Raw genomic sequence first — 22,937 nt, forward strand, 5'->3', positions numbered from 1 at the left:
AAAAAAAAAATCAACCATCTTTACCCTTAACTGAGAGAACAAGAGTAGTTTCCTATTTGTATAGAAGTAATGACCTCAATTTGGTGAAGGAGTGAGGTAAATAAAACATGTTCCCATTTTGGCTATGGAACAGTCATCTGTAAGAGAAAATTTTCAGCATCCCTCTATCTGAACCTTTTGACGTTCCTGAAGAAGCTCCGACTTTGACAAGTCAGGCCAAGTAGATCATTTGGAGGTAGCTGATTACTTCAGTAAGATTAATATTATATACAGAGATGGCAATAATAGTTGCAATATTAAAAGCAGTCCTAACTGCTGAAGACCTAATAAACATTATTGATCTCAAGTCCCCATGAACACTCAGCAAGTAAGATTAGGCTGCACAAAAGGAAAAGTCAACTTTCCGTTAGAAAATATAGCTGATATTCAACTTGACATTTAAGCTTCATCTTGAAAATGTTAAATGGGTGATGCTGTTCTCCCCTCACTAGAATAAGATTTATCTAGATTTACAATGACATGTTGCTGTATTTTTACAGGCCAACTTTTCCCCTCTATTTTTATTTTTATAGTATTGTTTGGTTAGAAATAGTAAATGGGATCCAACCACCTGGCCTTCCACACTGGCTTCTGCTGACCAGTTATGTGACAAGAAGCAAGTCTCTGGCTCCAACCATAGGAGGTCATGAGCCACAAAGCCTAACACAAGGCCCAGGGCACCATTAGCACTCAGTTACTTGTGAGGAAATTAGCCAGAGTGTGGCTATTGCAAAGCTCAGTGGCATCCCCTCAGCCTTTTTAAGTAGCATAACTTCCCTTTCTAGAGGCAGTGTGCATTTTAGAATATGGCCACATGGTTTCAAATAGCTACTCATATCACCCCCTCTCTTTCAAATAGGTACACAAAAAAGTTCTTAACATTTTTTGCCCTGAGAAGAAAGAAATTGTGTCACAAAGTTAGACTCAACACAGACAAGCAATTTTCAATCCTGGGTGTCATTTAGATCATGAGCCAGTCTTCCAGAAAAAGGTTTCGTTGAGAAGTCATCCATAGAAAAAATAGAAATCCCAGCTTAGTTTGAATGTTCAGAACTTCTTTGATATCACCCCGTGGTTTCCTACAGCACACGGGATTGAACTCCCGACCCTACATGATACAGTCCCTACCGACTTCCCTGCCCTCATCTCTACTACACCTGACACTTCCCAGGTCTTTTTGTTCTCAGAACATGCCAAGTGTGGTCCTATTCCAGGGCCTGTGCATTTGCTGTTCCCTCTACTGAAGATAAGCTTACCCCCAGGTTTTCATGCTTGCCTCCTTTCTAACATTCAGATTTCTCCCCACGTGTCCAGCTATCACACCACATTATCATGCTATCACACTGCCTCGGCACTTAACGTTGTCTAAAATTATCTTATTTATTGGTTTGCTTGTTTATTGCTCATTCTCTCTGCTTTGTGAGAGGAGGGAATGTGGCCGTCATGCTCACAGTGGTGATCAATGTGGAGTCTTTCAATACAGACTTACGACTGACTGAATGAATGAGATCAGCTTGATTTCCCTCATTCGAAGGTCACTTAACTTTCTTCAGCAGGTGTGTAATATACTCTCTTTCCTTGAGAAGAATTTTACATATGTGATCAACTCTGTTCATTAATTTTATTTGCTAACAGGCAACCTCTTTGATTTACATGTTTACATCACTGTTAACCTCGGGTGTATTTTCTTCTATTATATTTTTAAAAATTGCTTCTGTTTGTTTTGAAGTTTTCTTTAAAAACACTGACTAGGGCCATGCATTCTTTGTAAACTCATCTCTCTGGACTCAAATTTCAACTAATATGTAGTTTCGTCAGAAAGCCAACCCTGAAACAACCATGTACTAAAATGCCTAACCCCTTCTGCCCCATTACATTTTGCCGTTATTCTTCCTCAAAGGCAAGTAGCTCACTTAAGATGGTAATCGTCACATAGCACATGAACTCATCAAGTGCTAGTTATTATATTTTCCTTGTTGACCATCAGTCTGTCCAAAGGAGTTGCGGATACATACGAGAAGACATTTTTGTTATTGTCCACCACTCCATTATTAGAATTTATGAAATTTGCCTACATAGTATGGCCCTGAACTTATGTCACTGAAAGAATGGATATGAAATAAATCATGGAATGAATGATACATATATATTATATTGATATGATATATACACATTATATCATCAGGGAACTTAGTAAGTTAATATGAATACCTGTACATTATTAAAGTATTGAGATAATAACTAATAATGATGCCGGTCATGAGCTAGCAAAGCTCACTTTAAAAACAAGTTACTCTATACATTAATATGTCCATGATACTTCCAATTTTTATTATCAATATTAACTTGGGACATGAAGAGTAAATTGCAGAAACTTAATAACTTGACTTTGATGCAGCTGCTTCTGGAACTGAAGCTTCCTGAGGAACACTGAACTAAAATTCCTACCTGAAGCTTCTTCAATTTTTAATTGAATACTATTAATACTTAATAACCAGATTTCAGATAATTCAATTTTACCAGAACTCAAGGAACCATCTTATTTACAAAAAGGAAATTTCTTTATATTTATACGGGATAAGGAAGAGGAGAAGGCATGGAAAGGTTAAGAAAACATCAGTTATTTAATGTGAACTGAACTAGAAAAAAATGTCCAACTAAGGTATTTTTTAGGATATCATAAGAAACTATAAAAATAGTGCTGAAAAGCAATACTTAGGGAAAGCAGGCATTAGACAGTGACTACTGACTGATCTGTAGTGAGTTCAACCCAAAATTCCCAAAGAGCTGTGCTGATACAAGGTTTCCTTTAGTTGAAATAAAAGTAAATAAATAAATATTCACTTGGAAGATATACATTAATTTTAGGAATAATTTTCTCTGCTAAAAAGTTTTTCTTTTTTTAAGATTTATTTATTTATTTGTGAGAGAATGACTGAGTGTGAAGGCGGGGCATGGTTAGGGGCAGAGAGAGAGAGAGAAAGAAAGAGAGAGAGAATCCTCAAGCAAACTCTCCAATGGAAGCAGATATGGGGATTGATCATGATCTGACCCAAAATCAAGAGTCAGACACTTAACAGGCTGAGCCATCTGGGTACCCTAAAGGAAGATGTATTTTAAAAACCAGTCTTTGTCTAAAGAGGAAAAGAATAACAATGTATCAACAGACTCCCCATATCAGATCAGATGTATGAAATGCCTCCTTGCTTCTAGATAATTCCATTCTAACAATCTATCTCCCATCCACGTCTGGTGGAAAATTAACTTTTAAGACTTAACTTCTCATTAAGTAGAAGTCTAAGCATTAATACAGTCTTTTTTAAGAGAAGAAAAGGCAAATCTCTATTGAGGGATTTATTACTATTTCATTTTACTAGGTCTTACAGTTCAAAAGTTATAAATTGATTAAAATATTTATTTAAAATGCACTGTAAAGTTTATGAAAAGGATAGAATTCATTTACCATCACCTTACTATCACTTTCAAAATCTTATGTTTAGGAAATGTTTCAATTGCGTAGAATGGAACTGGAAAGAAGAACAGAAGTTAAAAAGCTACCTTCGACAGATGAGTGATTGCAATAAAACTTGGTGACACTTACAAGCTGATACTTAAGGGGGGGAGCATTGATAATGCAATCAGCTCATTTGCTTTATAAAATAAATGTTCTTAATTGGAGATAATTATTTTATAACTTACCTCTGCATACTTTAACTTCAATGTTTTATGCATTTCTCGAAAACGACTGTAGCGTCTGAATACGGTCCATGTCTCATCTAGGACAGTAATCTATTAACCGGGAAAATCAAAATAAATCAGCATTAATTAAAGGGAAAAAATGACTAGCGTTTTTAAAAAAAATAATTTTAAAATTAACAAAAAGTGATTAGCATGTAAAATTTCTCCAGAACCGAAAACATTAATCTAGCTGCATAAATAAGACTTATAAATAAAAGCGTACTCTACTTAAGGATGCATTTCTGGTTCTCAAATCTGCTTATAAGCAGTATGTGCTCATGTAAAATGAGAGACAAACAGTTACCTCTTACTTGTTTATAAAAAGGGTCCCTTAACCCTCCACCTGAGTTGAGGAAAGTAAATCCCAAAGGGTGACCTTTCTGTTATGGCACCATGCCCATGTAAAGTGTCAGTGTAGGTTACCACATGCCACCATAGTGGACAGGAAGGAAAAAAATGAGAGAAGAAAAGACTGAGAAAAAAAGGAGGAAGTGGAGATGGAAGGAGAAAAGAAGACAAAGAAAAATGAGAAAACAAAATTTCTGTATCTCAATTATTAGCATAAAAACATGCAATATATTTTTGCTTTATTTTTGAGGAGGAATTCTCAATCCAGCCTTTAACTGGTAGTTCAATTTACCGTTCCTGTTGAATGTGCTGACTGGTACACATGTAAAGGCCCTGTGGCACATCAGCTCACATATCAAGGTCACAAGACAATGGGAGGCTGGGTGACCCCACCAGCCTTGACAATGACAGGCTAATGAGTCTCAAATTCCCATTACATTTCCTAACTTTCTTCTAAGCTCTAGACCCATGTACTCAACTTAGAGGTGTCATTCTTTATATGTCACACCACAAGAACTCTAAAGTCATCTTGTCTATAACCAAACTTCAAGTGCTCGCTATTAGTCTCAACTTCAGCTCTTGTCTGGTCCATTTCACTACACCATCCAGCAAGCTCCACCAGACAGACATTGAAGCCACGCCTGATCTCCTCCGTACCGCCCCCCCCCCCCCCGGCCAACATGACCAGCAGTCCAACAGGTACTACTAGGTCTTGCTCTTTCTGCTTTGTAAACATTTCTTGGAGCTCTAACCTTCCATCCTCCACCACCATCATCACCATGTCACTCTGGGCCATCCAGTCCCAGAATGGCCTTTACCAGGGACTCCCCCATTTGTCTGTGTCCACATGTGTCCCCTCCGATCCCTGCTCTGCACAACTGATGGGGCAGCTTTTTAAAATTTAAATCTGATCATTCCACACACACCTCCAGTCCTCAAGACCACCTGGTAGTTTCATGCTGCTCATAGAAAAAGTTCTACATTTTTTTATCTTAAAGACCCAAATTCTAATTTTTTAACCCACTGCCTGCAGCAGCCTCACTTCTAGCACGTCTCCCCTTAGGGGTGTTCACTCTTGCCACAATCGCTGAAGGCACATACTACTTCCCAGCCAGGGCATTTGCATGGGCCTTGTTCCCGTATGGGAAATTGTATCCTGCATAGGACAACAATGCCCTTCTCAAGCATTGTCATTCAGCCTGACTCTCCTACATGGGATCAGTAGGAAAGAAGAAGTAGTAGTTTGGGGAATTCCCATGTGGGTAGTTTCAGGAGGAATAAGTCTTGAGTCTCAGTCAGTCTTTTTTTTTAAATTTATTTATTTGACACAGAGAGAGAGATCACAAGTAGCAGAAAGGCAGGCAGAGATTGGGGGAAGCAGGCTCCCCACTGAGCAGGGAGCCCGATGTGGGCTTGATCCCAGGATCCTGAGATCATGACCTGAGCCAAAGGCAGAGGGTTTAACCCACTGAGCCACCCAGGTGCCCCATCAGCCAGTCTTGGGTTCACTCATTTCCCAAAGTTGCAAGTGAGATGATTTTCGGTTATATAAGGATGTACTTTTTTTTTCTTTCTTTCTTTCTTTTTTTTAAAAGAATTTTCAACATTCTGGTTCTGTACTTTTTTTTTTTTTAAAGATTTTATTTATTTGACAGACTGAGATCACAAGTAGGCAAAGAGGCAGACAGAGAGAGAGGGGGAAGCAGGCTCCCCACTGAACAGAGAGCCGGATGTGGGGCTCGATCCTAGGACCCTGAGATCATGACCTGAGCCAAAGGCAGAGGCTTAACCCACTGAGCCACCCAGGTGCCCCAATGTATTCTTTATTTACAATGAATTTTTTAATTGTGGCAGGTTTCTTCTGATGAGTTCCCTCAAAAAGGATAGTTCTGTAAGGAAAAAAAGGTAAGTGTATTTACCAAAAAAATCATTAGATAAAAACAGTATAGTAGCTCAGCAGCTGTAATTTTTGAAAGCTGGTATGTAAGTCACTCAAGCTTGGAAAACACTGTACCCAGCAGCTAAGCTGGGCGGAGGGGCCTTCTCTTGGTTTTCTTCTCTGCCACAGACCCCACAAAGGATGGTGACAGAGGCCACCACAATCATCATGGGTGTGAGGACTTCCTTAGGGTGAGAGCACAGCAATACTCTGCTTTGGATGGACACAAACCAGGTATCAAAGGGAAAACAGGAAGGGCTAGGATGCTGTCTACTTGCCAAGAGAGTCCAGCAAGTTCATGGCGCCACACTTGTGACCCGAGAGCAGTAAGAGGCTGGATGCTCACAGGTGAGACCTTGCTGTGTTATGAAAGTCACCAAAGACGCCTAGGACTCCCTCATCCGTCCTGTGCTTCCTGGCGCTTTTTGGTTGCTTCCACTGTACCTCTTTAGTTCCTCGTCAATTGTGAGCAAAATACCCCAGATCCTGAGCCTCTTCCAGGAACAACCCTGTCCTCTTCACTCTAAATGAAGGCTGGCTCTTCCCTGAGGATCCACTTCCCTAGCAGCCCTCTCAAGTAAGGACTCTTTTCTCCCCACACTCTTCCTCCCATTGTGCTGGGATGTAGGCAGACATTGTCCTTCCACCCAACTTTCAAACCACTGCTCCTCTCTCCATTCTGAAATCCCTCCTCTGTGAAGCTCATGCCTTCAGACCCTAAATTCCGTCCATCTTTCTTGCAGCTTTCAACTCAACTTAGTCACTTCTCTAATTTCTTGATGGTCTTAGGTTCTGCTCACTTGTCATATGCTCCAACACTTTGGAACTCCTGCCGTGAATTTTGGGTCATTCCAGTAACACCCAGATGATCCCTCCAATACCCTGACCTGCTCCTCAACCTTTGCCCTGCTTCTTCACTCACCTCAACTTGGAAACCATGGGCCGTCATGGTAACCGTTCCCTTTCATTCAACCACAAATCTCTTCGTCCTGCTCTTGAAATTCCCTGGACTGATAACTAAACCATAACCTTGGTGAAATCCAACCGTCTGCTTACTCCAGGCCTGCACCTGCCTAGCAGATTGTGAAAGAAAAACACACCATGACGTGGACTGACTGGTCTCTTTTAAAGTCACAATCCCCACTTTCAGGTTAGCCCGGATGCCTCCCACCTGTCATATCCCATTTTTCCAGCCCTATCCTACGCTTCTCTTAGATATCACTTTTGTAAATAGTTTACCTCATCTTTCCCCCTGAAGCTTTTTCATCACTTTCTCCCTGTCCTCAGCTGATAACCTGAATTCCTATTTTACTGAGAAAATGAAAGAAATCAGAAGAACACTTCCCCGGGTACCCTTAAGCAAGTCTCCTATGCCACCCTCTACCCTGTACCTCATGTTTCTCCCTGTTACCAGACATGACATGTTAAGGTCAAGCCCTCTTCTTAAACACTGCATTCCATCCCCTCTTGCCTTCTGAAAGATACCACAAGTCATAATTTCTCTTCTTTCCTGCACCAACACATTCTCATTCTGTATCATTCTGTACTAGATTATTCCCATCAGTATCGAAACAAGCTATTATTTCTCTCATATTAAACTCCCATCTTGGCCTCCCTTTTCTTTCTAATTACAACTCCATTTCTAACCCTCCCATCACAACAAAACTGCTTGAGTTTATTCTTGATATTTCAATTTCCTTCTTCCCATTATCCCTTGAATCCACTCCAATCTACCCAGCATTCCACTTAAACTACTCTTACCAACATCATCAACACCCCCACATTGCTAATCCACTCGGCAATTCTTGGTCTTTACCTTACTTGATCTATCAGCAGGATGTGAGGACCTGACAGCCCCTCCTTATAACACCTTCTTCATTTGGCTTCCAGGTTGCTGCCCTCTCTTACCTTGGTTTTCTTTGCTGAGATTTCTCTTCATCTTCCTGACCTCTAAACAGCAAAGCGTTCCAGAGCTTAGTCCTTGACCATGTTTTATTTTCTACCTGCACTCACTTTAATGATCTCATCCCATCTCAAAGCTTACATTTATACGCTGATGATTCCCTCAATGCTCAATATCTGTCCCCCCAAACCCAGACTCGTGTATCCTACTGCCTACTTGGATGTCTGATTGTATCTCAGACTTAACGTGGCTAAACTCATCAAACTTTATCTCCCAAACTCCCTCCCCTCCCTGCTTCCCCATCTCAGTAAATGACAATGCCACTCCCTCACCTGTTCAATCTGGCACCACCCTTGATGGTCCTCTTTCTCTCACAACTCATGTCTAATCAAACTGTAAATCCTTTCCACCTAACTCCAAAACGTAACGAGACTCTGACCAGTTCTCACCATCACCACTGTTCACATCTTGGTCTAAGCCACCATCCTCTCTCCTACGGGTTATCTTTCACAGCCTCCTAGTTAGTCTCCTTGCTTCTGCTTTTGTAGTCTCCCCACCACCCTGCCCTGCCCCAACTTTCCCTCCACTCATTTCTCACACAGTAGCTAAAGTCATCTTGCCAAAAATGAAGTTAGATGGGGTCATTTCTTTGCTTGAAGAAGACATCCTTCCAAGCTGTTCCGTCTCAGGACACAAATTCAAGTTCTTCAACTGAACTGCATGGATCGCTATGATTGGTCTCCTCCTAGGCATCATTTCCATCGGCTCGTTCCCTTGCTCATTCCAGTTTCCTCGCTTATCTGGAACACTTCAAATGGGCTACACAGGAAGTATGGCCTCAGGGACTTTTCACGAGATTTTTTTTTTCCTCTTTCTGGAATACTCTTTTCACATGATTAGCTCCCTCACTTCCTTTAGGTCTAGGCTCAAAATCACCTTCTCGTTGATGCTTTCTCCGGATATACTATCTAAAATGGCATCCCTTTCCCATCTTTATACTACTTGCTCCTCTAATTTACTGTTCTACTAGGCACTTCCTCCTACCTCATACCTTTTGTCACACCTTTAGTAGGCACTACCTCCTACCTTTTGTCTGCTTTCTCGACTATAATGTCAGTTCCAGGAGAGTTGGGATTTTTAGCTGGTGTTCACTGCACCTTTAAAGGGTACTCGGCATGACACAGGCATCCTAAATGAAGACCTAGAAGAGAGGGCCAGCCCCAAGATGGATTTATCTTACAATTGCTCAGGCTCTCAGGGGCAATGAGCCAGAAATACCTTTTCTCATCTCTCTGGGTAGAAGAGATGGCCTCAAGTAAGATCAGGATAAGGATATAAAGGTAAAGTGGACACTTAGCTTGTAGGTCTTCGGACTGCCGTCTTTGCCACTTTGCTATTTTCTCAGCTCGTTTACGTCAGACTACTACTTACAATCTCTAACTAATGAAACAGCTAGTCCAAGTCTACTTCATAATATGGGGTTTCATTCCTCTTTCCATGGTGGCCCAAGAATACTGCCTTTATAGGGAATACCGATTTCTCTAACAGCATGCATATACCAAATACTGGGGAGGTCATGACTTGGCTAAGTGATTTCCTGGGCAGAAGAATCAAGGGCATTAGGCACAAGCCAACAAGTCAGCAAGGAGATGAAAGAGTCCCTGAGGGAGCCCCCAGAAAAGTATCCAATGCACTACCTTCTGCTTTCTTGGTATCAGCCCCCAGTGCTTTCGAAAGGATGTGGGATGCTAACAGGGTGGGGTGCAGAGCTGACAGAAAGACAGCCTGAAGTGCTATGTGACTAGACAGCTCTCTCCTGGAACCACAGTTCCTCCCTAGGCAGCTTTCCCACACTTCCCTCCCTGGAAAAATCATTCCGTCCTCCATGGTTCCTTAGCATGTAGCTCGCAGTTGAACCAGAGCGCTTATCACAGGATATCAGTTACATAATTAAAGTTGTATTAATTAACTTATAGAATGGATATTAATTATATAAATGCCTTGCTCCCCTATAAACTTTTAAGCCTTCTGAGGGAATGAGCCTTTGGCAGTAATTGGGGTGGAGGTGGGAGAACGGTTCACTGTCGAAATAAACCTTTATTGAGCGACTACTACGTGTTAGGCATCACATTAGATGCAGGCAGTTTGCTGAAAGATGTACTTAAGATTGTCTTTCTTTTCCAATCAGGTGAGAGCTCCAGGCTTGACCCAGATCTTTCAAAATGGCAAACAGGGCCTGCTGCCATCCTGGCTCCACATGATGTTCTAGCAGTTTCTTGGAGGTTCAGCTGAGCCAGATTATTTGACTTGGTCACACAGAATGATGATCTGTTTTTTGTTTTTGTTTTTGTTTTTGACTGCACTGAGAGTATGGTGCCTTCTCAGTATATCTATAACACAAGTTTACAGTGACACATAGAGAGATTTCTAAATCCTTCACCCCTGAGATCTTTACCTGACCCCAGGTTAAGTATAGGGATTGCAATGGCTCAAGCTTCCTACTTTCTATTTAAAACATTTAAATCTCTCCTTCTCTGCCAACATGCAAACAGGATGAGGACAAGGATGACAAAGCATAAAGGCCGGTCATGATCACTGTAGAAACAGAGGGTGGGGGAGGGGAGCATGGGGCAAGGCAACCACACGTGTCATCTCTCCACAGGAAAACGTGGAGTCAAAGTTAAGTCCCTTCTCTATAATGGAGACACCATCACCCATGGAGGTGCGAAAAGGTGCATGTGAAGTTTGGAAAACCTACACAGAGGGGGGGAAAATATATACTGAAGTCTTTTTGCCCCAAATTAAAACTGGGCATGGGATGAGGTGTTGATGCAGACAGAAAGGATAGAAGTTCACTGCACCAAATAAATCAGGTGAAAATATTCGATTCTGTTCTTCTATGTTGAGAAAGCAGGGCATCATTACTCCATATCTTTGAAGAGCAAATTCATTACGTCTCTGTCACTGGATGGCTCTGCTGATACAAATCCATCTTTCCTGGGCCATAAAATGATCAAGTGCAACTTAACCACCATAAACATGTCCATGAGATGAACTGCATTTACTTATAACCAATTCTCTATTGAGTGCTTTCCACAAATTTATGTTATATACATATTTTGCTGGTTTGAGAATTGTCGATTTTAAGATCTGTCATCAGTATATATTCCCTTGTGTATATCTGTGTTAAGGATGAGAATCTACAATTTCTCACCCAAAGAAAAATACTCTAACTGGCCTCCTTGTAAATAGTTACTTGTAGAGTTCTCTCAAACAACATTTATTTGCTAACAACATTTCAAGGAGCAGACTAAAGTATAAACAATAAAATGCTTTCTATTTAGTAAGTCAGATGCCAAACTAATAGACACTACAAGTTTTTACACTAAAACTTTATACTAGAGTTTTATCAGATTTGTGCAAAATATAGTCTTCTGTAGCCACAGAACTGTGAACATGTCTGCGGGAACAGGAAATATATTATAAATACTGGAATCTGTATGGTAGCAAGTATTAGTAGAATAGACTTAGTTAAAAGCTCAGAGAACTGTCACACATGGAACTAAACCGGAAGAGACCAACACCTCACTGACCACAGCCTGCCATTATCCTTGCTTTGGGACCTCTAAGATGGCCAGTTCTTCAAAGTTCTTTAAAGTGTTTCTGATGGGCACGCTCATCCTGCATTTGTGGAGTCCACTGCCTGTCTTCACTGAAACTGCCCGAAACCTCTTCTGGTCTCTTCACTCATCTCTTCCCTTCTGCTCCCTCCGCCTCCTCCAGTTCCAGGCTGGACTCCAGGTCAGTTTTCCCACCACTGGAGGACCAAGTCCTCATTTCCCTAGCTCCCTAGACCTTCTAGGAAACATTAGAATAATTCCCCCAAATCAGGCAGTCTCTGGTATCAGCTTTCTCTGTAGTGTGCTGCCCTCCATGATAGCAGAATGTATGCAATTTACGCTATTTTGGCTCAACAAGGTTACTCCTATTTGGAAATTCCTCCAAATTACATTGTCTGCAATGAGTATTTCAAAACATTCTAGATTTTCAAGTCTCAAGGACAATGATAATGTTTTAAAGAGGTGAGTAGGGTTACTCAAGACGAACTCCCTGAGCACCTTTCAGCAGGTCTCAAAATTATGCTGTTGCCACATTCATTCCATCTTCCCCCATCCCCCCCACCTCTTCGTCTTCACTTTCATCTTCACTTCATTGTTCCCACTCACCTCTACTTAAAGGAGAGTCACTCCCCAAGGTTGGCCTCCAACTGCACTGCTTCCTCTTACCCCCAGATCACTTGTCTCTGTCTGTCCCCAGGCCTTTGTCACTGAAATCCACCCCCCTTCTTCAGGTAAACAAAGATGTTATCTTCCTGACTGCTCCTTTTCCACTGCCCTTTTGCTCTGCATTGTTCTAGTTTTTGCATGCCCCCCCCCCAAGGTGGACTAGAGAGTACATGAACTATTTATTCATGTTTCTTGTTCTTCAGTATCTTGATACTTCCAGCATGGTCTTTAAAAAAAATACCACCACTATGTTACATGTATGAAATGAGTATTTGTTAAATAATAAATGAACGCATAATGGAGACAGTAGAGCCCAGTCTCTTTTCAATAAATGCTCTTCTGCAGCACTTCCTAGTTCCCTTTCTATGCTGAAATGTGGGCAGTGGAAAGACCTGCATTTTAGTCCTTTTCTGGCTTACCTGTAACTGTTTTAAGTTTTTAGAAAGTAAGCATTACAGGAGATAACGGGAGAGGGTAAAGAATTATAAAACAAAGAAAGAGAAAATGTTATTTATCTAATTCCTTTGGAGACAGAAGTCTGCTGATGTAAAGAAATACCATGATGACAGGTTTGGGGTAAGAAAGGTAAGGGGAATAGACATTAAGAAGTAAAACATACCAAGAAACAAAAGGTGGTCTCTAAGTTGCTCTAAGGGGGTGGGTCCTAGTAACATAAGAGTGTTTGTTTCTGAATGTCAAGGTCCTTTGAGTACGTAAACTTGGGAAAGATGCTTAAAAGCAGGCTGAAGCTGAATCTTTCCACTTAGCAAGGGGGCAGCCCTGGAGTTCTCAAAGCATATCTAGGCAGCAGAGAGAGGGAAGGCTGGTGGTTTTGGGAGAACATAATTAGCTAACAGGGTATATTCAATTATTTGCTCTGAGATGTGCAATGCACCTCCTTCCTTGGTTTCCCTAGGGAAGTTCCGGGCAAGTTTATATACCTTTCTTTCTGAGAAACCGAAAGGAGTGTTGAGCTCTCTAGCTAAGTGGACACAAAGGAAAAGACACTGTCAGCAACCACCTATGAGGCAAAGGAATAGCTGCCAGGTGAAACACACCCGCAGAGTGCATCCTGAGATCCGGAAGAGAGCAGGCATCCTCCTCCGCTGCAGTGGCCGAGGAACCAGCAGCCTACCAATTATGGGAATTCTACCTCTCAGGCTCCTGAGTCAAGAAGTCAGGCCCTAGCAGCAGGAGCACGGTCTTAAAGCCAGAGCACTGGGCAAGGAGAGAAGAATCTATAATCCAATCCTAGATCTGCCGACTATTGGTGACGCGGACGGGAGAGACGTATGGAGCTTGGAGTATCAAGACTTCTGAAAATAGGAGACCCACACAGATATAAGACTATTCAGCCCTGTTAACCAGGAAACTCCCCAGACATCCTTCTATGTAGATTTAGCACCAACAAGTACAGGAAGTGCCTCAAGAGCCCTTGGTTCCCAGATCAGTCTGAATATGGCTTGCTGTTAAGAAAGGAGCCTAGCAGCTGGTTGCTGAGTTACACCGTATCTACATAACCATGAAGCAGTGCAAAATCAAACAGCGCTTTCTAGCTGACCAAAGTCTCAGCCTTTTGCAATAACTAGAAATTACGACTTCTTTATGCTTCAATTTTAGCACCTTCAAAATTGGGATAATACCATTTATTTTAGTGTACTTACTTTGTCTAGTAGTTTGAAGGTAAATCTGAAAGAATGTAAGAAGACTCTTAAGATTCTGGTAAGACGGATGCCTTTCAAAACCAAGATCATTACTAATAAGTACTTTTCCCTTCCCCTAACACCTCTGCAAAACCAGTGAGGAAAAGGGAAAATTACCCTACTTTAAAATTGTGGGAAATTGCGAGAATGACAGCCTAACCAATTTTCCTTCAAATTACGAAGATATTCAGAGGCAAAGTCCAGAATGCAAACTCTCTACCAGGCATCACTGAAGAATGGAATAATGAAAAACTATGGATTAAGACAGACATGGATCCTAACTTTAGCCCAGTCACTAATCAGCTGTGTGACTTTGGCTCTGCCACACAACCCTTCCAGGCCTCAGCTTCTTCATCTGTGAAATGGGCTCACAATACTAACCTACAGATGAATGAGAAGCATATGAAACAACCATCAGGGTGTCTGGGTGCCCAGTAAATGGTAACTCCTTGCACTGTGATCATGTTCCTAAGGAAAGGCCTTTTCTAATGCACTATGGAAAGGCAAGGGGTATCCTTGGGCAGCAACTGCCAAGAGGGGAGTCCAAAAAAACCAATTTTATTTCAGGAAGAGATGTAAAACCCCCCAAATTCTGAAGTCATGGAAGACAAAATATTAATGAATTCTTATAAGGAAAAAACACATTTGAAATGAAAATTCAAGGCATGGCCACAACACAGTGATTGCTTTCCTTTGGTGCTTGGAAGTCAATCTCATTTCTTCTGTGCCGTTTCTCACATATGCAGCCTTTACTTTGTGAAGACAAACGCAACTGCTCAAATGAAAGTGATATAAAAGATTAGTTGCTTTGTGCAAAAAAGGGAAAATGTTTTTTCTTAATTTTTTTCAGTGAAAGAAAAGTTTTCAGAGACATGAAGGGGTGCTTAAAAAAAAAACAGGGTAAAATATGATTCTTTGAGTCCCAATGTTATTTCTTTCACTTGTTATTTATGTTTGAAAATAATACACAAACTAAATACTGGGATCTAGATGGACCACAGCTTATGCAACACTCCATTTGTCTCAGCTGTGCTAATACACATGCAGGGAGATCATCTATCAAGTTACTAATAAGCAGAGACTCAGATGCCAACACACAAATCCTTCTGAACATTTATATTCTATCAAGTCGGGAGTATTTCTAAAAGATGTATGTGTGCGTAGTTTATCTAATAGACTGGAATGGCTCTTATTTCTGTTCTGCCAAATAAAGAGAAATTTCTCTGACTATAAATGTGATTGCTTCAACTCTCAAACCGCAAATTTTCTGGGCATTTCCTTTTCACACTCCCTGGCAGGTCTATCCACCATCAAATTCTCCAGGTTTATCAAAGCCTCAGTAAGACCCCCAATTTACAAAGTGCCTGCAACTTGGACAGAACTCAAGATAAAAAATCAAAACACATACAAAAAGAACAGCAGATATTGGGCAAGGATGTGGAAATGGTCACCATGTTTAGACCAACGCTAAAATACGGCCTTGACTTCGAAGAAGTACAGAATGTAGTGAAATTGCAAAAGGCACATTAAAATGAATAAGCAAGGGCACCAGCATGGCTCAGAGTTCTCAGATCTGATGGGTATTTGGTACCTGGTTCACCCTCCTAGCTGTGTGGCCTTGAGCAAGTCATTCCTAATTTCCTAATTTGTTAAGTGCAAATAATACCCCCCCATTTTGGTACAGTTTGCACATTTGTGGAAATTTCTGGCAAAGAGGCTGGGCCGAAGAAGGTGCTGGCTGGATGACGGTGTCCTCCCTTAAGGAGAGGTTGCAAACTCAACTGGCCTACAGGGTTCAGTGAGGAACACAATGCCAAAAGGCTCCAAGAGTGCGGGGGTGCGGACCAGAGGGGGAGTAGAGCGGGAGTCTACGAGTTTCGTGAGCACTCTTCATTCTGCTACAGAGGATGGATGAAGTCATCAGAAGGGCTAAGCACTGCCAGCAAGTAAGCTGCAGTTTAGGGGATATAGGTAAACCTCAGACAGAACAGAGCCTGTACTCAAGCAGCTTGCGAGATACAAGTGAATTCATAAGACACGCTAAATAAGGGCCTAAAACCTTTTGGTTGTGTCAGAGAAAGACAGAATAGAGAAATATGAGGGAACAGATTAGAACGTTACCTAGAGAAAGAAAATATTAGGTCATGATCATGCCTGCTCAGGACCAACAGCTAACTCAGCCCCGCATGAACACCACTGGTGACCATGAGCTGATCCCATGCTGAGTCCACATGTGCTCTACCTAAGAAGTGCAGGTGACAACCTGGGCCGTCCAGCAGGCCACCGGCCAGGCATGCTGCCATGCGGCGAGTGTGCACTGCTCTGGGTGCCCTGTGTTTACGGAGACACCTTGCTCACAGCTCTAGTCCTGGCTAGCAGAGTGGGAGAGGTTGCAGTGGCAAAGAGAGACAGAGCAGGAGAATGTGGGGTGACCCTGAGCTCAGAGAGTACAGGCCGCTCCCCTGCCGGCCCCACCCTCCAGCGTCTACCTGACCCGCCTCCTCCTGCATCTGTGTTTGTTTAAACTGACTTAATAAACTGGGTGATCAGAGACCTCTTTCGGTGTGTGAGCCTTTATGTGTAGTGGGGACTTGGCGTGGACCATTCCCTCAGGCGATCTCCTCTGCCCAGGAGCCGTGAAGGCTGTGGCATAGGAACCATCCCAAGAGGAGCCACTGTTTGGCCCCAAGCAGGGCTGCCCTTTGGGACACCAGTCCAGGGTTGTTACATTTTCTGGTATTTAACATAAACTTGGGGAATTTGGATCTCCCTGTCAGATCTCCCAAGTTTGAAATGGTGACAACGCAGTGAACATTTTGAAATTCTGTTTGGGCAAAATAAAGCTCATCCTCCATTGCCCCTCCTGGTTTGCTCCAGCTGCCTTCATCCTGCTGCACAACTCTGTTGGGCCCTGGCGCCAACGGCCCTGGAAGGTGGCCCTTTGCCCTTTGCCTCCTTCAGAGGCTCCTGCCTATGGAGGGCCCGGTGGACCCAAGGGCTCTCGCACTAAGCATCTCCCCAACTCCAGGGCAGCACCGACGGAGCCCAGACGGGGGACCAAAGTACCTAAGCTCACGTGACAGCAAAGAGAACAGACCGCTGGGCAGGGCACTCAGGCGATACTGGCAGGAGCCTACAGGCTTGTGCCCAACGGCTTCCTCAAGATTCCTCTGCCCTGCTCTCAGGCCTCTTTGGTCCCTCTGCCTCTCCTCTCCTCCTCAGTCCACCAACCATGAGTCAGAACAAAATGAGGTACATCTGGGGGCAAGAGGAGGTGACTGTCCCTGTGGTACCTTCGACCAAAATCAGATGACTAAAATGAGGAATAGTTTTGTCTTGGACATCGTGTGTTCGAGGTAAAGTATGTAGTCCTGTGCTCCTTTGCTCTAAAGTGGATCAAAGTGATTCTGCACAAAAGAGCCTATCTCCTGCCACCACTTGAAGAAAGGTAGGGCCCTGTCCTTTCCTGAACAGCCTGGGGATGGGAGGGTATGACTAGGGCACCAGAAGGCTCCTTATAGAAGACTCCAGAACACGTGCTTCCTGAGCAAGGGGCTGGGGTGCCCAGAATAACGTCCAGGGGGTGGGCTGAGGGCTACTCCTCTGTGCAGAACGGAACAGAACTGAACTCCTCCGTGGGTGCCGGAGACTATCAGAGCCAGGATGTGTCCTGGCGTGTGGGAGGGTGGAATGGAGAAGGCAGGCGGAGGCAGCAGGCACTGGCTCTCTTGCACGCAGACACAGTCCAGGGGCCTGATTTGCCAGTCCCCACCCTGGAAGACCAGAGAGAGGACCTAGTGGCGGACTTGTGGGGGTCATATTGTTGAGTGACCTCTTCTGCGTGACCATTCCCAGTCCCGGCCTGTGGGAGGGCTGATGACTCAGTGAGGAGGGCCCAAGGGCTTACATCTCCAGAGAAGACCTGCTATGAACATGACAGTGACTGCAAGAAAACCATGTGACCGTGGGCTGTGACACCTGTTCTGAGGGAGGAAACAGGGTAACAGGATAGGGAATGGGTGAGAGGGGAGGGTCCTACTGCAGAAGTCCACACTCTGGGAAGCAGACAGGAAGGCAATCTCCTGGTGAGATCACCTACAGTTTTTACAGGAATAAAAACTATCAGGAAACAAAATATTAAAAAAAAACCAAAAAACAGTGTTGGCTTATGTTTTTTACACTATAATATTAATACATAAGATAAATGGCAGAGAGTTTAAAACAAGAAACACCAGCTTATTTCTTGAACATAAGTTCAACGCCAGCCTCTGTTGAACTTAACCACAAGATTTCTGTTTTGTATCCTGATGAAATAGAACTTAAAGATTAAATTCTCTCCACTCTGGTCTTGGCTCACTGAAAATGGCAATTGTAACACAGTTGTAACAGATTTCCTGTATCAATCGTGGACAAGCATTTGACGCCCGGATGTTAAGACGGCTGCAGTAGGATGGTCGGCGGGATAACCTGTGCCGGCCATGGTTCAGGGCCAGCACACTCCTGACAGGCACCTTCTGCTGGCCAGCAGGTGACATTCAACCATACTCAGCTTCTCAGCCAGCAGCCAGACTGGCACTACCCCCCACTTCTCCATCCGTCTCTGACAGAAGTCAGAAAGACATATATCTCTTGGCGAGAATGTGGATGGTCCCAGAGGGTTTGTATTCCTGTGACCTGCTGGGAGGGATCACTGCAAGGGCCACGGGAACGGATGCCTTCACCCTGGGATGCCCAAGCACGTGTCCTTCAAGGATCAGTAAAATAAGGAGGTGGGGGATGGAAGGAGTGCATCACAGAGATGACAACCTTCTGTGGCGTCAAATAAGGACATTAAGACAAACACCATTCCACAAACTGTAATATATCCACAGGCGGGATGCTATGTAGCACTAAAAGGAAACAAATTTCTGTTATAGTCAAATACAGAGATGAATCTCCAGCACATCAGACTACACAGAAGCATTCAGACACAAAGGAGTAAATGCTGCCCGGTCCCATTTACATGGTACGCTAGAAGAGGCACGGGTCATCTGTGGTTACAGAAAGCAGCTCAGAGCTCACCCAGAGGCTGGGCAGGGGCACTGAATATAAAGAATCTTTCTGGAATGATGAAAAGTCTGAAGTCCTGATAGGGGTGCTGGCTACATGGGTGTAGGTATGCCAAAACTCATCAAAGTACACTTAAAATGTGTGCACTTCACTGTATGTCAATTACGCCTTAACAAAGTTGACTGAAAAAATTAAATGTGACCAAAAAACAAAACACTATATATCTATTTTCATAGTTACTCCATAAAATAAAGCTGTTTTTAGTCCCTCAATAAAGAAGATACAAAAAGACAGTCTTTTTGAATTAAATATATTAAATTCTGGTTTAATGAAAAACACGATTTTTCTCATTTTAAAGCCCAGTAATGGGAACCTCCATGGGACGGATCAGGGATCAGAAGATGAACATTTGAGAACCACTGCTGTCTCCCTTCCTCCCTCAAAATCCCACTCCCTGTACCTGACCTCAAATAGTACCTTAACCATAACTACAACTATTCATCCAGCCACAAACAATCCAACGAGAGCTATCCCACTGGGGATTACAAGAAGGCATGACTTGAATAACTAATAAATTCTATCTCAGCAAAGGCAGGCAGAGGGAACAGGAAGGGTGAGGGAGAAGTGGAGAGACTCTGGGCAGCTACACGACTGAGTGCCCCTTCCCAGTCCCCTCTCTGGGGCCTGCAAATTCAGTTCATAGAGACTTGCACCCAGGGGGTCCTGTGTGTTCATTGGTCAGCTTGGCCCTTTAAGTGAACTGGCAGCAACCACCAGCAAGTTATGCAGTCAACAGGGGTCTAATACCAGATGTCAAGACCCTTCCCTGCTGATCACAGAGCATTGCCAGGTGCATTCAGGACCCCAGGAGACCTTTAAGACCATCAAGGGGAAAGGGTAGAAAAAAGAAATTGATTTTTGTTTAAAAAAAGAAGCAGCAAAGATTTTTCTGAAATTTGAAGTGTAATAGTATAAAATATCTATATACATTAACATCAGACTTTCCTTCAAAGAAGGTCTAAAACTAAATAGACTTAAAAAAAAAAAAAAAAACAATACTTTTACCTTAACCACCTTACATCCACTGGTTCACCAAGAAAAGACTTGAGTAGTAGCCAAACTGTTACCATAAGTGTGACTGTATGTTCTAGAAAACATTGCCAATGTACCATATAATCAGATAATGGGTGGAAAAGGCTGTCATACTTAATTGTTTTTAAAGGTGTATTTATTCGGGGCACCTGGGTGGCTCAGTCTGTTAAGTGTCTGCCTTCAGCTTGGGTCATGATCCCAGGGTCTTGGGATCAAGCCCCGCGCCTGCCTCCCTGATCAGTGGGGAGCCTGCTACTCCCTCTGCCTGCTGCTCTCCCACCCCCTGCTTGTGCATGTGCGCACACTCTCTGTCAGATAAGTAAAATCTTTAAAAAAAAAAAAGATTTATTTATTCGTTTGAGAGAGAGGAGAGAGCGAGTGCAGGAGGGGAGGGGCGGAGGGAGAGAGAGAGAGAGTACCAGGCAGTCACCACGCTAAATGTGGATCCTGACCCAGGGCTCAATCTCATGACACTGAGATCATGACCTGAGCTGAAACCGAGAGTCAGTCGCTTAACTGCATGAGCCGCCTAGGTGCCCAGAAGCCCCCATACTTAATTTTAAAATTCAAAATTTAAAATTCAATTTCAAACTGAAAAAAAAAAGTTGAAAATTCTCAGACACACTGGGTATCAGAAGTCATTAAGAGGATTCCAAGGGTTAAATCTCACTCAGTCCCCATGCTTTTTAAAAATTTACTTGTTTTTTTATGAGGCATCTGCGTAACTTAGTCAGTTGAGTATCTGACTCTTGATTTCATCTCAGAACATGATCTCAGGGTTGTGGGATTGAGCCCTGCGTCTGACTCCTCGATGAGCATGGAGTCTGCTTGTCCCTCTCCCTTCCTCCCATTCTCACTCTCTCCCTCTCTCAAGTAAATAAAGAAAATCTTATTAAGGAGGGATGTATTGCATAGAGCACTGGGTGTGGTGCATAAACAATGAATCTTGGAACACTGAAAAAATAAAGTTAAATTAAAAAAAAAAAAAAGTTTACCTTTTTTTTGAACAAACACTCATCCAGCACTTAGGAAGTGGCAGGTGCCATTCTAAGCACTTTACACACCTACATTCAAATGCTGCTCACACCAGCCCAGCCAGACAGGTGTCTTTGTCCCTACTCTACAGTTAGTCTCTTGTGGAGATTAACTGGCGGAACCTGGACGGACATCGGCACACCCAGCACTACCCCAACAGCTATGTGTTTGCTGGGCGCAGCCATTTTTGTTTTGTTCAAGAGAGGGACTGTACATTTGGGTCATGTTTGTTTCTAGTACTGAGGCCCTGAGACTTCTGTGACTGAGTATCCCCAGGAGAATGTGAGACGCTCCACACACTTACCTGCAAATGTGTCTGGTGGCCCTTCCTGCACAGAGAACTGGGGATTCTCCAGGCAAATGCTCACGGGCCTCTCCTGGTGCTGATTACAGCACCTGACAAGTACAAAAAGGGAGCAAGACAATGACATGCTCTCAGAACTTGGGTTTGCTATGTTCAAAGAAAGCTGAACACTTTGGATTTGGATTTTATATATTCTGAGGTGGAAGCCGAGATTTTCAAAGGTTCGACATGATTTTCTGTATCTAGGTTCTCTAACCGCCTTCACAGTACCATCTTCACGATTTTGGCCAGATCTGCTATGGCCTGACCTATGATTTGCTTGCAATTTTTATTTGAATCAACTCAGCTTTTGTTCTAATTCTTTTCTTTTTTTGAGTTATTGAAGTATAACTGGTTTAACAACATATTAGTTTCAGGTGTATAATGTAATAATTCGCCATTTTTATATATTGTTAAATGATCACCTCCTAAGTCTTGCGAATCTCCCTCACCACACAGGAACGGTTAAATTTTTTTGTTCTTATGATGAGAACTTTTTAAGATTTACTCTCAGCAACTTTCAAATATACAGCATTATTTACTATAATTGCGATCTATAATGACATCCTCAGGACATATTTTATAACTTTAGACCACCTGTACCCATCTCACCCCCCCACCCCACCTACAGATAAGCAATCACCTATCTGTTGTCTGTATCTGTGAACATGGGCTGTTTTTCTGGTTCCACATAAAAGTGAGATCACACTACATCAATTAACTACCCTCTTTATCCATGTCTTATCTTTTATGCATGAAATCAATTTAATAGTTATATTTTATTAACACACTTATCTGTTAAAATAAAATATATCTTGGGGCACCTGGGTGGCTCAGTCCATTAAGCAGTCAACTCTCGGTTTTGGTTCCAGTCATGATCCTAGGGCCATGAGATGGAGCCCCGTGACAGGCTCTACACTCAGCAGAGAATCTGCTTGAGATCCTCTCCATCTCCCTCTGCCCCTCCCTGCACTCTCACTCATTTTCTCTCTCAAATAAATAAACCTTTAAAAAAAGTTTTAAATAATAAAATATATCTATGCATCAACAAAACATGTCCTCCAGTGCTGTGAGTTCTCTGTTGAGGAGAATTCAAATTCTGAGCTGGTAAAAGCCAGTCTTCACCCTCTAATTAAAAAGATGGAATTAGGGGCACCTGGGTGACTCAGTTGGTTAAGTGACTATCTTTGGCTCGGGTCATGTTCCTGGAGTCCCAGGATCGAGTCCTGCATTGGGCTCCCTGCTCAGTGAGAGCAGAGAGTCTGCTTCTCCCTCTGACCCTCTCCCCTCTCATGCTCTCTCTCTCATTCTTTTTCCAATCAATAAAATCTTTTAAAAATATGTTGCAACATGGGGGCTTAAGTGGGTACGAGAAGAATCAATGAAACAAGATGGGATTGGGAGGGAGACAAACCATAAGTGACTCTTAATCTCACAAAACAAACTGAGGGTTGCTGGGGGG

The 22,937-nt window shown here is 42.8% G+C and overlaps 1 protein-coding gene across 6 annotated transcripts in view; it reads right to left on the reverse strand.

The window, feature by feature from the left end:
• KIF16B (kinesin family member 16B) overlaps positions 1 to 22,937 on the reverse strand; it is a 285,684-nt gene that overhangs the window by 48,659 nt on the left and 214,088 nt on the right. For all 6 annotated transcript variants that reach the window (XR_006606297.1, XM_013057083.2, XM_004754198.3 and 3 more), the window contains one exon: positions 3,739 to 3,828. Coding sequence is in view for 5 of the 6 variants with exons in the window: in XM_013057083.2 (XP_012912537.1) it covers positions 3,739 to 3,828 (90 nt within the window). In the remaining variant the exon portion in view is untranslated. The remainder of the gene's footprint in view (positions 1 to 3,738; positions 3,829 to 22,937) is intronic.

Source organism: Mustela putorius, unplaced genomic scaffold (assembly GCF_011764305.1).
Source record: "Mustela putorius furo isolate JIRA1106 unplaced genomic scaffold, ASM1176430v1.1 tig00000253_pilon_pilon_pilon, whole genome shotgun sequence".
Taxonomy (NCBI): Eukaryota; Metazoa; Chordata; class Mammalia; order Carnivora; family Mustelidae; genus Mustela; species Mustela putorius.